At 55.5% G+C, this 16,274-nt stretch overlaps 1 protein-coding gene and 1 long non-coding RNA gene across 2 annotated transcripts in view; both read right to left on the minus strand.

The window, feature by feature from the left end:
• The window catches only part of LOC129672326 (uncharacterized), an 11,433-nt gene extending 9,941 nt beyond the window's left edge, over window positions 1-1,492 (minus strand). The window contains exon 1 of the long non-coding RNA XR_008719488.1: window positions 417-1,492. This is a non-coding gene — a long non-coding RNA (uncharacterized LOC129672326). The remainder of the gene's footprint in view (window positions 1-416) is intronic.
• A 9,166-nt stretch (window positions 1,493-10,658) lies between these two features.
• Window positions 10,659-16,032, minus strand: Xirp1 (xin actin binding repeat containing 1). The gene is given in 3 exon segments (XM_055601552.1): window positions 10,659-10,850; window positions 10,853-11,142; window positions 11,145-16,032. Coding segments are annotated over 3 exon segments (5,370 nt in total).
• Window positions 16,033-16,274: the final 242 nt, after the last annotated feature.

Below are 16,274 nucleotides of genomic sequence, written 5' to 3' on the forward strand. Positions count from 1 at the left end.
GGTGCAGCGCCCCCTGTTGTTACTCGCTGAGATGATGGCTGGGCTCCCGGATCTTCTCGGGGGTTGACCTCTCTTCTCAGCAGCCAGAGAGATCTTTTAAAACCTGTCAGACTGTGTCTTTTCATTGTTTAAGACCCGCCAAGGGGCTGGTGATGTAGTTCAGCTGGTAGAGCGCTAGCGTGGCCTTCCAGTCCAGAATAAAGCTATGCGTGGTAGTGAAAATGTGTGACCCCGGCGCTCAGGAGGTGGAGGCAGGTGAATTAGAAATGCAAGGTCACCCTTGGCGATTGAGAGAGTTCAAGGACAGTCCAGGCTACACTGCGTACAACCCTGATCTGGAAAACAACACAAACCCTCCAAGGGTTTGTTATGCTGACATAAAGCCCAAAGGTCCTACAAGCCCCCTCGGGTCTTACCTAGTGCCCTTCACACCTCTCCAACCTTGGCAGCAAGATGTTCACGCCTCATTCTGGTCTCTGCTCAAACGTCAAGGTATGCACAAGGCCTTCCCTTCTCTCCACACCTTTTCACCGCTGACGCCTGGTAACCCTTCTCCACAGGCTCTCTAGTGTCCGTGTGGTGTCCTGCGCCTTGTAAGTACGCAGTGTTTATTTTGTTCGAGGCAAGGTCTCACTATAGAGACAAGGCTAGCCTGAACCTTGATGTGTTGGTCAGGCTGTTGACTGCTTCGGCCTCCGCGAGCTCACAGCCAGAGCTACACATGGAAGCCCTGTCTCCAGACCCCCGTGGTTGGGCTATGACTTGACAGACCAGCACTTTTCTACATGCCCAAGTTCTGGGGCTCAGTCCTCTGCGCTGCCAAGTGTTGGCTGGCAGGGCATACTTGGGCTTTCTTATAAAGTATTTTGGATATTTAGCCTGTAATCCGCTCAGGAAGCAGAGACAGGAAGATGGAGAGTTCAAAGCCAGCCTGGGAGAGTGTTGCAGGTGGCTATGAGACCCTGTCTTAAAAACAAACAAACCAGCAAGCCAACTGTCGTCCTAACGGCGTGTGGAGTGCTAATTTCCGGGGCCGTGTTTTAAAATTAGCTCCTTACAGACGGATTACCTAGGTCTTCGATACTTTAAACAATCGCCGGCCCCGAACCACGTCAGCACTCATCCTTCTGTTGTGGCCTTAGGACAGATCCTTGCCTTCTGTGTGCGGGTGTTACACCAAGAAACATGCTCATCTAAGATCTGGTCATGGTCTCAAGTCGCTCTTCACACCCGCGGACGGACCCTCCGCTCTGCTTCATCAGACCCAACACGAGTGGGCTTGGACTTTTGGCTCTTGGTTCATAGGGATGAGTATCGGTTTCTTCATTCAACTGGTCTTTCTCAAGATGCGGCAGAGTGAAGGCGCATCTTTTCTGGGGTCATAAGAGCCAAGATCCGGCAGGGGACAAGCCTGGGCTCAGACAGCTGGCTGCCAGCCCCTCACCTCCCCCAATACCCCCCTTTCCTTCTGAGTTTTCCTTTCTCGCCCACAAGTTTCAGATTCCTGGAACCGCTCTCGGTGACCTCACGCCCGTGACTTCACATCCGGAACCTTCTGGGAATTCTCAGCCGCACTTTTTCGTAAGAAATCTAGCAGGGGGAGGAGGAGGTTGGGCGGGGCGGAGCTTCCGAGACTGGGCCGCGCGCTCCCCAGTGCCCGCCCATGCAGCCTCTCCAAGCAGCCTGGAGACCCGGGTGGAGCCTAGCTAGGGGTCTAAGCCTGCTCTTTGGTCGTGGGTGGGAGAGGGCACCGAGAGGGAAAAAAAGAGCAAGGTGGATTTGGAGGGGTTCACAGTACAGAGGGGCAGGGCTGCAGGAAGTTGGGGCTGGGGCCAAAGCTGGACCTTTCTGATGGCTTTGAAGTCCTCAGAGGGGACCTCAGGTCATGGAAAACAGGGGATGTGCGGTCCAACCCCAGCAAAGACAGGACCTCAGGCACTCCTGCCTTCACGGGGGCCTCTCTCTTTCTCTATGTACCTTATGACTGGGAAACTAAAGATGAATATGTTAATGCTATATATTAAAACATCTTTACAGGCTAGGGGACTGTAGCCTGCTTTGTCTAGCGTCCACAGAGCCCTGGGTTTGTTCCCCACCACCCTATAAGCCAGTATAAGCCAGTGTGGCGGCCCATGCCTGTAAGCCCAACGCTCCGGAGTGGGGGTGAGGGGGGGGGGCTTGCAGGAGGATCAGAAGTTCAGGGTGACCTTCGTCGACCCAGCAAATTTGGAGCCTGCCTGGGCTGCATGTGACTGCGTCTCAGAAATGAATGTGTTCTTTACTGGGCATGGTGGTTCATGCCTCAAGGACCTCTGCAAGTTCAAAGCCAGTGTGTTCTATGAAATGTGCTCTATTTTAGCCAGAGCTACCCAGCAAGACCTTGCCCCAGGCGAACAAAAGACAGAAATGAAAAAGAAAGAAAGAGAAAGATTTTATCTAAAAACTCACACGCTCCCCTTGCTCTCCGTCAGATTTTTTGTTTTGTTTTGTTTTTCACTTTTCAAGACAGGGTTTCTCTGACTGTCCTGGAACTGTCTGGATACCAGGCTGGCCTCCAACTCAGAGATCCACCTGCCTATGCTGAGGAGGCATGCACCTCCACTGCTTGGCTGTCTTTCAGATTGTAAAAGAAGGTACATTTCCAAGGGTCTCTAAAAGTATGTGAGGCCTTAAACAGGATGAGGACTGAAAGGGTGAGCTGGCCCTGGCCCTGACCCAGGCCAGAAGAGTGTCACAGCTGGGAGGGAGCAACAAAGGTCCTCAAAGGGATGGTGGCTTGGGTGACAAGCGGCAGCTGCCAGGAAGAGTCTGAACCACCCACAGACGGGGGAATTTGGAGGTGAGGGTGGAGAGGAGAGAGAGCAGCAGGGTGGAAACGGTGATGGTCTGGCAACCCTGCTGGAGGTAGGAAGGAGGCTGTCACCGAAGCACAGGCCCTGAGATGAGGGGTGAGGGGACAGAGATTTGGGAGTGGCTGCTGGGAGCCTGGGCTTGGGGGGGTGCTGCTGCTGCTGCTGCCATCTCACAGGGAAGAGGGGAAGAACAGAGATGCTGTAGGGACTCCGGGATCTGGGAAGGATGGAAGGGGATGTCCTTCAGAATAAGCAGGCATGCAGGACAGACAGGCAGGACAGACATCCATTGACCTGTAAGCTCATGTTAGCTTGAGGAACTTCACGGGTTTGTGTTCTTTCAGGGCCATTCACGGAGCCAGTCAGCCTGGGTCCTGGCAGCCCGGACAAGTTTGACTCTGCCATCCTCAATAGTCCAATTAAGCAGACAAAGCAACTCTGAAAGGCAAAAAAGCATTATTCAGTGTAGCTGCGTGGAGGCTAAGAACAAAGAAATCCATTGAACCCCTTAAGTCTGTCTTCCAGGGTCCTTAATTTAAATTTAAATAAGAGGCAGGAGCGATGCAGCACCAAGCAGTCCAGGTCCAGGTGTGGTTCTCTGCTCCGGGTCCTCCTGCAGGCTGCTCTGACAAGATGGCAGCGTGTGAAATCTCTTCCCTTCCTGCGGGCATCAACCTTGTCTTTCTCCATCTGGGGAAATTTTATTTTCTTGGGGTCCATTTTTTTTCCCCGCTCTGGGGGTGGGGGTGGGGAACAATGTTTCTCTGTTTGGTCCTGTCTGTCTTGGAACTTGGTCTGCAGTTCAGGGTGGTTTTGAACTCAAGATCCACCTGCCTCCGCTTCCATTAATGTTAATGGCAAGGTTTAGTCCGGCTAATACTACTATAAGGGTTCTTACTTCAATAGACTGATAGCCAAAGGACGGGGGTGTGTGTGTGTGCACAGGTTCTCTTTAGACTATCTTAAGATAATAATAAGAATAACAATAACAACAATAATGATATTTTCATCCTTGCCAGTAAGGTACAGGCCTAGCTGTGACCCAGGTCCCCTTGTCTTTATGGGCCCCACCTTCTCCCTATTGCCTGCTGTGGCTTGCTAAAGCCTCATTCCCAAGCACCCATCTTCCGGTCTCGGAGGCCCGCCTGTCAAACCACCTCACTTGGGCACTTCAAGACTGCGGAATGAGAAAAGGCAGATTGGATTTTCAGCACCCTTTATAGGAGAGAACTGTCAGAGCCTTCTGCGGCCATGCATTTCTCAGGCCAGCTGCATCTGTCCCCCTAGACAAAACAAAAAGGTGACATCGTCTCTGACCTCCACGGATGCAGGGCAGGAACGTGCCCCGTCAGCACAGACAGATGAATGAATACATGTAAGACTGCCACCTTGGATACAAATACCAGGGGTGCCAGCATGAGTTCAGCGGGCATTAGAATCACTGTGAGAACTAGCTTCTGGTGTCCCTGTGCTGAGACACACACCATTTGAGTGGAAGGGGATCAGCTGACTTCCCTACTGCTAGGGACTGCACTCCCAAGCCAGAAAGGCAAGTGCTTCCTCCCTCAAGCTGTGCTTTTGTTGTTGTTGTTTGTTTGTTTGTCAAGTGCGTCTCACAGCCTCAAGAAGGGAGCAAAGTATGAATTGTGTCCCTACTGTGCATCCTGTCTGAGATGTGTTTTCCACAAAGGTAGGATTCCAGTCATGGAGTGTGGGTGGATGGGTGGGTACCAGAGACTGAGGTATATTCTCTGATTTTGCCTCTTCCTGTCAAAGGTTGCCACCCAACGCCCCTTCCCTTTGATCTGGGTAGCTCTGTGACTAACTCACAGCTTCTGCTTTGTCAGGTGGGCCACACGCCTAGAGCCCCAGGACAATGAATGTTCATGAGACAGTCGTGGCTCGAGGGAGGTCACACGAGAGTTGATGTCCTCTGACACGGGACAGGGAAAAACGTGCTTCCTGGATAATGGCTTAACTCCTGGCCCACAGCATTGGCGAGAATCACCCCAAAGCTATTTAAGGTAGGGTTTAGGTTTCCAGTGCAGAAATTGTGCCTGTGACACTAACATGTGCCAGGAAACGCAAAGGGCAAGATGAGTTAATATTTTAAAGGACTTCCTGGTTAAAGTTGTGTGTGTGTGTGTGTGTGTGTGTGTGTGTGTGTGTGTGCAGTGTTGATGGAGGCCAGAAGGGGGCACAGTATTGGATCCTCTGAAGCTACAAGCAGCTGGGGGCCACCCAGTGCCCGGGCTGGAGCTGATTCAGTCTTTTGCAAAAGCAGTAAGTGCTTTTGCTTTGTTTATTGTTTGTTTTTGTTTTTTGAGGCAGGGCCTCTCTACGTAGTCCTGGTTGTCCTAGAACTTGCTATGTAGACCAGGCTGGCCTTGAACTTACAGAGCTTCCTTCTCCCCTTGCCTCCCTTGTGCTGGGATCCCAGGCATGCCCACCACCACGCCAGCTTCTGCCTTTCCTGAGCATGCCTTCCATAGCACAGGGGCTCTCCCCGCAACATTTGACTTCCATGCTCTTGATCTGAAGTCCTCCTCCCAAAGTGGCTGCCCTCCGTCAGCAAAATCAGCAAGGTCATTTCTCCCTCTCTCCACCATCCTCCTCCTCCAGGCCCCTGCTAAGGTTTACAGCTGACCTACTCTGCGGTTTTTCTTTTAAAGTCTAATAAAATTGCCCTGAGCTTTGTAAAAGAAACATCACACACACCCTGAGGACATAGAGAAATCATAGCTCAGTAGCTCAACTGCTAAAAGCACTTGTTGCTCTGGCAGTGGCAGCAAGGCAAATCTCTGAGGGTTTGAGGCCAGCCTGGTCTACATAGTGAGTTCCAGGACAGTCAGGACTACATGGTGAAACCCTGCCTCAAACAAACAAACAAACAAACAAACAAACAAACAAACAAGAGAGAGAGAGAGAAAAGTTACATAGCTGTGGCTCCCCAGCCCACAGCTTATAGGTTGATAAGTCTTAGGGAAAACTTGAAAAGATACAGAAACATGAGGAAGTCCTTCCTGTTTAGGCAGAGGAAAAGGGCTAGGCATGTGTGGTTGACTTCCTGGGAAGACACGAGCAAACTGGCTCCGACAGGCACCAAATACAGAACAAAGGAAGGATCGCACCCAAGTCTGACTCTGAAGACAAATGCGTTTACTGGATTAACTTCCAGATCACAGATCCCGGGAGCGTGAGTGACCCTCCAACAGTGCAGCATCAAGAGGTACCACCTAGTCATGGATCATGAACTCGGGCGCTTCGCTGCGGGGTCCCCTCAGTACACACTCTACAGACTTCAAGACTTGGAGCCTGGCCTGGGGGTGGGAAGGGAAAAGGCCGGGGTGTCCCTCACCGCCCTCCTTCCAGGGAAAGCTCACCCTTCCCCTAAGGCACACCTACTGTGTTGTTTTGCTCAGTCAGTTGCCATGGCTACCAATCCCTGTACTCTGTACACCAAGATGGTGATTAAAGATTGTGTCCCCGAGGAAAAGGCCATAACCACAACATCACTGTTTCGGATGGTCCTTCAAGAGGCAAGTTAGGTTGTGGTCAGCGGGAGAAGGACTTCAGCCACGGAAGATCTGGGAGAGGAGACTTCCAGGAAAAGGAGAGATGGAAAGTACAAAGGTCCTGGGGCAGGCCGGTGTGTTTTATGATAAAAACTAGTGTGACTAGGGGGAGGAGGGTAAGGAGCCCTGGGGGCACGGGGAGAGGAATGCAGAGAGGCAGGCCATTCTGGTCTTGCAGGCTCCTGTCAGGTTAGATTCCAGACCTAGTAAGCTGGGCAGCCAGGGAAGAGTATTAGGCTCGTGTGTGTGTGTGTGTGTGTGTGTGTGTGTGTGTGTGTGTGGTGTGTCAAACCCAGGTCCTTGCACATGCCAAGCAAATACTTTCACACCAAGCCTTATCTCTCTAGACTTTTATTTTTTGAGGCAAGGTCTCATGTTACCTTGGCTGGCCTGGAACTCACTCCATGGAGCAGGCTGGCTCCAATTCACGAAGATCTGCCTGCCTCTGCCCCCTGGTTGCTGAGATTAAAGGAGTAAGCCACCACAGCCTCCTCCCTTTAAACAAAAACAAAACAAAACAAAACAAAAATTATTTGTTTATATGGCTTTTTGAGACAAGGTTCTACTATGTAGCCCAAGCTGGTCTCAAGCTGACAAAATATTTCGTCTCAGTTTCGGAAGGGCTGGGATTATAGGCATGAGCTACAGTCTGAAGCAAATACTTAAAACTAATTTTAAAAATGTATTGTTACTGGGGCTCAGAGGTCGAGAGCATGGGCAAATTCCAGCTCCGGAGGCATGTGTAGAAACTTACAGACACACATCTGCGAAATTAAAAATAATAAAAGCACACCTTTCGCTAGCTTTTATGATTGTGTGTGTGGATGCCAGTTCCTGTGTGTGGCGGGAAGGGGATAACTGTGTACTCTGCTCTCCACCTTGCCCGGGCTTCTGGGTTGGGACTCAGGTTGCCGCACTTGCACCGTAGGGGCCCGTATCAGCAGAGCTATCTGGCCTGCCCGGGCTCTTAACATTTTCCTTTGATAAAGAGACCCAATCCGGGGGAGGCAGCTACGGACGGTAGCCGGAGGCGGAGGACGAATTCCAGACACAGCAAGGACACGGAGCATCAAGGAGGGCCCAGGCGCCCTCCGGGGTGAGCCCCGGAACCCGCATCCGTTTGGAATCCGGGAGGGAGGCTCCGCGCAGGGCTGGCCGGGACGGCGCGTCCTGGCGCCCGGCGTCTGCTCGCGGAGCCAACCCTGGCAGCACGCCTGCCGGGCGTTTCCTGGCAACCAGCCACCGCCTGAACGTTCCGAACTCTGCAGCCCGCGACGTCACCGTCACCTTGGCGACGGCCGTGGGAGCACGCCCCGCCGGCTTCGAGGGCGGGCCCGGGGGCGGGGCGCTCGGAGCGCGTGGAGGGGGGCGGAGCCTGGGCAGGTGCGGAGGCAGGTGCGGCCGCAGGTGTGAGCGGGGCGGGGCGGGGCGGGGCCTCCTGCAGCAGCAGCTCCGCAGCTGCGCCCGCCCGCCCCTTCTGCTCGGGTTGCTCTGCGCAAGGCCTCCCAGATCACCCAGACTCAGCTTACCCTTGCGGCCGACCTTGTTTTTCACCCACAGTTTTTCTGTGTAAAATGACCTAATCTGCTTATATATTTGTCTTTGTCAGCCCTGGGAGGTCAAGAATAAATTCTGCCTTGTTCATCTCTATTTTTAGCACCCTGAGCAGATCCTGGCACGAAGCGCTATTGAATGCCAGTAGCATGAGTCCACAGACTGACTCAATCGTTTCGTTCATTTGGGTGCTCGTTTGACTCGTAACCAAGATGGACAACACCGGGCACACGCCCCCTGCAGGTGAGAAACGGTATATTTAAAAAGATATTTCAGAAGCTGTGGAAGTGGACACCTGCCTACAGCTCCAAGACATGAGAGGAGGAGGCAGGCTCAGGGGCGCAAGGCCATCTTCAGCCGCGGATCAAACTCGATGCCAGTTTCATACGATACTCTCAAAGCCAAATACAACAAAAAGCAATGCTGCCAGGCCAGGTGCTACAGCTTCAGCACTGGGGGAGGCAGGAGAATTGCTGCGAATTCAAGACTAGCTTTCAAGCCGACCAGGGCTGTAGAGAGAGAACTTGTCTGGATCTTTAGGAAGCAAAACAAACAAAACCGTGCCCTACGCTGCAGTAGTAAGAATGAATGGCAGACAGAGGCTCAGCCTCAGGTATTCATTCACACCGTCTTGATAATGCACAGCCTTCTCATGACGTGCCACAACCATGCCCATTTGACAGATGAGGACATTGAAGAGCACACTCAGATGTTAAGCTGCTGGGCCCAGTGGCCATGTGAGAGCCTGAGAGGCGCAGGGGAGAGAGACGGGTGGGAAGACTTGACGTGGGTATTTTATTTTTCGTGATATTGATTGATTCACGGGGACTTTGCTCATTTTACGCAGACAAGCCATGACTGAGTTATAGCCTGCTTTCTTTTCTTTCTTTCTTTTTGGCAGTGTAGCCCCGACTACCTAGAATTTGCTGTGTAGACCAGGCTGCCCCTGAACTCACAGAGCTCTGCTGCCTCTGCCTCCTTTAGTGCTGGAATTGAGGGGTACGTCAGCACACCCAGCTCCCACACCCTTTCTTCTGAGACAGTCTAAAGCAGCCCAGCCTGGCTTCAAACTCACCAGTTGCTAGAGATGGACCTTGAACTTCTGACCCTCCTTCTACCTCCCAAATTCTGGGATTCCATGCACACACCACTCACTCTCCTGTTCTCTTGAGGCTCTGACAGCATGTTTCTTCCTCACTGAGGCCCACCCTTGCCACCTCTCCGAGGCTGTTCTTCATCATGGTCGCTCTGCCATGACTTATGACTCACGTGTCTTGAATGGAAAGGCAGCCTTGCCAGGCCCACCCCCCTCTTTCTGATGTCATCATGTCTCTCCCCCACCTCTTGTTAGGAAGCCCACCCCAGACCTTGCTGTCATCCCCAGACCCACAGTGGGCCTGATAGAGAATGTGTGGTGGCTTTTGAAAGGGGGAAAAGGTTTTCACAAAATCATTGCATTTTCCAGGCAGAATCTGATCGTTCCCTTCCCAAGAACATCTCCGTGCTTGGCACACAGTGCCCTCAGTGAACAAGGAGTGGTCGTTCTAGGCATGGGAAATCTGGTAGAAAAGCTCCTTCCTCCCATGCCCTGGCTGGAAAAGGTTGCTTTCCCATTGTGGGCCAGGGTTTAAGGTTTAAGAACTTTCCTAGGCTGACATCCAAGAACATCAGGAGGGAGGCAGAAATAAGGGGCAACACATGTGGGTTTCTGGTGTGTTTATGTCTGTAGTTCACGCCTGCCGGTGTGTACTGTGTGAGAGTGGTACGTGTTGGTGGTCTCTGTGTGTGCCTGTGGCTGTGCATGCGTGTATGCGCAGTGTGTGTATAGGAAGTGAGGTGATGGGCGGGAGTGGGCGGTCCCTTCTGTTTCCTGACCTCGGCCCTTGGGTGGGGGCGTCTTAAGCCTCAGCACCACCACTGTGAGACCAGGCACCTGGCGATCATGACTGTGTTGCCAGGGCGGGCGCAGAGCCAGGGGCAGGCACATACACAGTCCCACACAGAGATAGCGGAGAGTCACTTCCGGGTTTATTTTTGGGTCACATTTCCCCGGCTTAGGGTACAGAGTGGTGGCGATGGGAGCAGGGAGGGAAGAGTACTCGGCTCCTAGGGACACTGTTGACTGCTGTCGCTTTCTCTGTGACCTGTGGACCACTGTGATGGAGCGGCAGGCACCCAGGCTTTTCTGGGCTCTTCAGTCCACTCTCTACCAGTGACCGTTGTCATGTCTGAGTCCAGTCAGCCCTGGTCCTCAGCAGCAATTGAGACAGAAGAGATAAAGGCTGACGGTGGAGGGGTGTCCCTCCAGCTCTAGCCAATGATGTGCAGACACACGTGAGCCAAGTGTGAGCTGCATGAGTGTCGGGGAGCACGGGCATAGGCCACGGGCAGCTGGCAGGTCCCATCACGTGCTTCCGGCATTACTCTGTGGAGGGCTGCTTTACTTCTCCGGTTTCTCAGACGCTGGAACCGACAAGGCAAGCAGCCCTCATCAGCTCTCTGAAGACCCATTCTCCGTGCTTGTCCCATGTGGGCCGGAGGTAGCCCCTGACTCAGTCCTAGAGCTCTGGGTACCCAAGATCGGTGGGAGACAGAGGTACTAGCCAGGGAGCTGGCAGGGAGTGGCTTCTGCCAGGTTGCTGTCTGTCGGACCCAGAGCGGCTGTGTAGGAACTGCCTTAGCAAGGGAGAATCGTAGAGTCGGAGCTGTGGGCTGAGGTCAGCGGCCCTGCCTGCTGGCTGATGGTGGTGGAGGAAGAGAGTAGGATATTCCCAGACTGGTCCATCTCCTCATACTGCCCAGTTACCATTCTTGTGGCTCCAAAGGACATGGGGCTAGCTGACCCCGTCTGCAATTCCAGAACTTTTTTTTTTCCTGCCCTGTGGGCATGGAGTTTTTGGTGACCATCTCCTTTGTCCTTGCCTGGTCCTGGATAGGTCTCTGGAAGAGCAGAGCTTGGCCTATGTCCTGAGTTAGGTATGTGCTTTTCCCTGAGATATAATGGCTTCCCTGAGGGCTGGAAGCTTTTAGGAGCTTCTTTGTAGCTGACTGAATAGAGATGAAAGTTGGTGGGGAGGAGGAACTCTGCAGGAGGCTCTTGGAGGCCAGACTCTTCTCCAGCCTCCTGGAGACAGGGAGTGATGCCTGACCTCTGGCCTCTGATTTCTGGTCTTGGCTTGACCTTGCCCCTCAGGATGGCTCTCAACCTTGCCTTAGTTTTTTACTACAGTTGGATCTTTGACCTGGCTTGAGCCTGGAGGTCTGGCTGTGCTGCCTGTGGATACACTGTGCGCTCTGCCATCTTTGGGAATTCTCTGTGGATGGCCTTTTGTGTTTGCCTCAGACTGGAGGCTGGCCATGGAGCTAAGAGCCTTGCGTACTGCTTCTTCAATGTCCAGCAGCCTGGCCAGGGTCTGTTCCTTCAGCTGGGCAACCTCTGTGCTTACCCGAGTTAGTTCCCCAAAGGCCTGCTCCATTGAGGCCTCGCTCTTATGGGGGGCACTGGGAGCCTGAGGGGTATCCCCTCCCAGAAGGGGGATACCCTCAAAGAGCTTCCGCAGGGCTTGCACATCCACACTGTGGCCTGCTTCCTCCTCCATGGCGCGGACTTGGTTCAGGAGACCCTGGAGCTCCTGTTGGCTGCCCTGCACAGCCTCTGGGCTCTCAGGGGCCCCCTGTGTGGAGCAGCCCATGAGCTGCTTGTTTGGGGGGCTAGGGTCCTTTTGTGGTGGGGTGAAGTCACTGTTGAGAATGTTTACCTTAGGGGCCTCAGGGCTCTGGCTGTTGCTGTTGGTTGTCTGACCATTGCCAGGCCTGGAAGCCACGATGCCAAGCAGATGCTGACCCCGTTTCTGTCCCTTGAAGCATTCTGCCAGATGCAGGTGGCACTGGCCAGCTGTTGTGGGAGCTTGGGCTGGCGGAGGGTTGGCTGTGTTTGGCTTACCTGGCTGGTGGTCGTGTCCTGTTCCTGAGATGTTGGGAGAGCCCGCCGAGGGCTTGGGAGGCCCACGAAGTGGGTGGGCTTGGCTTAGATGTGTGGGCTTGGGAGGCACTGGGGGTTTCTTTCTTGGAGGTATAGCAGACTTCGCTTTGGAGATTTTTGTCTCTGACCCCTCAGGAGTTTTCTGGCCGACAGGTCTGTTGGGAGTGTGAAGAGGGCAGTCCTTCAGGGGCTTAGAGGCCTGCTGGGTGGAGTCCTCCTGGTGGGGGCCTTGAGCTGGGTGGTCAGGTTCTGTCACAGCAGCTGGGAGAGTAGGAGGGGGAGGAACAGAGGCATTATGGGAGTGCAGGTGGGCATCCGTAGCCTCGGATGTAGATGTTGGAGTGTGGGGGGTTAGAGGGGCCGTCTTCAGGGAGGTGTCTGCTGCTTGGAGGCTCTTGGGCCACATTTGGGGCTTCGCTGTCCCCAGAGGTCCCCAGGCCCTTTGTGTGTGACCCCCAGGCTCATGACACCCTGGCCCGGGACTCTGGCCCGGCTCTGCCTGGGGTTGGCTGGCATCGTGGGTGGAGAGGGCACTCTCCCTGCCCCTTGGCCGAGGCTCTTTTTCTGAAGGCTGGACAGCCCCAGGAGTGTCAGAGGTCCTCACAGGGTGAGCAGCATAGACACCATCCTGTATGGTCACCCGCCCCCTCGACAGCCCTCCGGGGACTGCTTTGTTGTCCCCACTGACCTTTCTAGGGGCTGCTGGGATCCTGGTGTCACTTCCGGCCATCAGCCTGGAGCTGCCGTGGGTAGTCACAGCGGCAGGAGCCGACATCTGCAGAACATCTTGGATAGGCACAGAGGCGGCTGTGGGGTCAGAGCCCTGTGGGCACCTGTTCAGAACCTGTTGCTGCAGGCTTTGGGCCTCGGCGGTTGCCATCTGCAGGTTTTGCATGGCTTCCTGGAGATCTGGGGTCCCAGACCCTAGTGGGGAAGCCGTGGTTCCTTCTGGCCGTCCTAAGGCTGCCTTCCCTTTCTGCCTGGCATGGCTGATATCTGCTTGCTTTCTTGCTTCCTGCAGTGGCGCTCGGGCTACAGGCCTCCCGTTTGCAAGGACCACTTTTCCAGCCGCCCGAGGTGGAGGTGGGCAGGGGGTTGACCCTGAGGCTCTCAGATGCCCCATCTCCATGGTGGGGTCTAATGGGGTAACATGTATGATGCTGTCAGCTGGGGGGAGCCTCTGAGACTCCTCACCGGCTGGTACGGAACCTGGGTCAGTTGGTGGCTCCCAGCGCAAGCTGTGAAGGCCGAGAAGGTCTCCCCGGTCTATGCAGCTGGCCAGCAGCTGCACGCTGCTCCTTTCGGGGGCCCTGCTGGCCAGCTGGGGCTGGAGGGAATAGGCAGTCAGTGCCACCAGGCCCTGCCCCGTCTCTTGCATCACCAGCCCTGTCTTCGCCGCAGAGACTCCGAGGCCGCAAGCCAGCAGCTGCTGGAGCTCAGGGCTCATGTCTTCAATGTTGCCGGGGGCACCTGGCTCCGGCAGCCTGAGGGGATGGAGCTGGAGCCGGCCAGCCGTGTCCTCCTGAACCAAAAGCCCCTGCTGGTCCACATCTGTCCTGCGCAGCACCTGGCGGACGATCCTGGGGAGCTCACCACACACCAGCTCCTCCTTCCGTACGGAGGGGGCCCCCTGCCCTGGCTCTGGGAGCACGTACTTGGCAAGGCAGAGCTCCCCTGGCCCCCGGGCTTCCATGAGGATGCCCCCATGATGCAGGATGCCAGGAGTGGCGTGCAGAGTCCGCAGGGTTCTTTCAGCTGCCGTCTCCTGCATCCCACGGTTGGCAGAGCCGTCCGGCTGCTCTTCCTGGAGGCTGTCCCCTCTGATGCTTTCAGCTGCCAGGGAGCCCACGGGGCAGTTCTCAAAGAGCCAGGTGAATTTGTGCACCGAGCCTGTGGGGACAGACCCCGGGCTTATCTGGGCCTCCTGGGCCTCCTTTTTGCCTGCCTCCAGGGCCTGGAAAACCTCTTTCTGCCGGGAGACCTGGCCTGAAGGAATCTCCACTCGGCTGCAGTAGCGTACAGGCTTTCTCCCGCAGGGCTGGCCCGAGGCTGGCAGACATTCAGTCTCAAAGACATGTCTGTCTGTGTGTCTGTCTCCAGCCCGGACCTGGCTGGTTTGCAGGTGCTGCTCCCCAGAGCCTTCAGCCTGGTTCAGAGATTGGGGCCCAAACATCCACGTGCACGACTGTGCCTCAGCCTTGCTCACGGGGTCTGCGACCTCAGATTCTTGCTTCTCTGCCAGCTCGCTTATGGGGTAGGTCTCAAAGAGCCAGCGGATAGTCTGCACATCGCCCTTTCGGGGGGGCTCAGGAGAGGGGCCTTCCAGACCCTTCCCCTCCTCCTGCTGTCGTTTTTGTTGCTCTTGCTGGTGGATCATCTCCAGCGGCTGCGTCTCAAAGAGCCACCGGGTGGTGCCAACGTCCCCAGCCATGACTTCCTGCCGAGTGATACCTCGGACCACGTCAACCGTACTGGGGCTTCGGCCCAGCTGGTCTAGGGGCTGTGTCTCAAACATCCACCTGTAGCCCTGCACGTCAGCTCCGACTATCTGCTCTCTGCTGACCGACGTCAGGGCATGGAGCTTCCCCCTGCTGTCCTGCATAGCGTAAACGGGGGAATCTGTGCCCTGGGACTGCTCAGCCAAATCAGTTGTCTGTGCTCTGTCTATACTTCCACAGGCTGAAGGCTCCCCCTGCCCAATGCTGTCTAACGGAAGGGTCTCAAAAAGGGTCTTGAAGGTTTTCACGTCCCCTTTCAGCCCATCACTCCGGGGGACACCCTGAGAGAGAGGCAATGCTAAAGGGCCACCTCCGGGCAGACGCTCTGCCACAAGCCCCTCACCCTCCTGGCGGCCCACCCGCTGTAGGTGACCGACTTGGACCTGGTCTCTGGGAGCGTCCAGGGGTTCTGTTTCAAATAGCCAGAGTGTGGAGCGAACATTACCAGGGATCACCTCCTCCTTGGGCAGAGCCTCTGCCTCGGCCTCTCCTTCCCCCTTCAGAGTGTCCAGCGCACAGGTCTCAAACAGGCGTCGCTGCCGCTGAACATCTGGACCAGGGGGCATGAGATCCGGAGATGGCTGGAAGTCCTTCTCGTCCACCAAGATCTCACGAATGGCATCCAGGGGCTGCGTCTCGAAGATCCAGCGAGTCGCGCTGACATCCGGCAGCGTCCCCTCCTCGAGGGAGATGCCCCGGATCACCCGCACCTGGCTGGGGTCCTGGTTGAAGGCATCCAGAGGTCGGGTCTCAAAGAGCCAGCGGGCCGACCTCACGGCGTTGCTCTGGATCTCCTCCCGACAGGCAGCCTTGACTTCGTGGATGGCGCCCTCTGCATCCTGGATGGCACACAGAGGTTCTGTCTGAAACAGCTTCACCGTCTTCTTCACGTCACCCTTCAGCTCCTGAATCTCCGAGCGCAGCTCCAAGGGGCTCTGCTCCTGGAGAGAGGGACGGGAGCCCAGCCGGTCCAGGGGCCTCGTCTCAAAGAGCTTTCTGGTGCCCTGTACGTCGCCGCTGGCTGAGGGCTCCCTCGTGGTTGCCTGTGTTGCCTCCTCCTGGCCTGTCAGCTCATCCAGCGGCTTGGTCTCAAACAACTGCCTGGCGGCTCGAACATCGCCTCCTGACGGCCGGGGCCCAGCTGGCCCCTGGTCTGGGCTGCTGCTGAAGGAGCCTTCCTCAAACTTCCGAGAGGTGGCCTGAACGTTGCCACCCGACACGGGTTCCCGGGCAGCTGGTCTCTCGCGGTCGCCGATGGCATCCAGCTGCCAGTTCTCAAAGATCCACCGCATACACTGAACATCGCTCTCAGTGGGCTCCTCCGAGCCCAGTACCTCGGCCAGGTCCTCGGCCACAGCCTCCTCCAGGTTCTTTCGAAGCTCTGGGTGGATGTGCTTGTAAAGACGGCGGAGCTCACTGGCTTGCCTCTGCTGCTGGAACTTGCAGAATGATTCCTTGGGGGGCGGCTGCGGCAGACCCTCTGGGTCTGAGGGAGGAGGGAGGGGCAGGTCCCCTCTGGTCCTCATTTGGATAGTTGGCGCAGGAGCGACCTGTGTCTGGGTATCTGCCATTCTTCTGGAAGGAAGAGGTGGGGGGGAGAGGTGAGTGGAATGAGGGCCACTTCCTGGGATGACTAGCAGGAAAAAAGCCCCCACCCCCACCCCCACCATATATCTAGCCTGGGCTCGATCTGCCGCTTGCATGGCCGGTGTATGACAAAGCCACCCACCTATCCATCTACCTACCCATCCATCCATCCATCCATCCATCCATCCATCCATCCATCCATCCATCCATCCATCCATCCATCCAT

Source organism: Psammomys obesus, unplaced genomic scaffold (assembly GCF_907164565.1).
Source record: "Psammomys obesus unplaced genomic scaffold, mPsaObe1.curated_primary_1811, whole genome shotgun sequence".
NCBI lineage: Eukaryota > Metazoa > Chordata > Mammalia > Rodentia > Muridae > Psammomys > Psammomys obesus.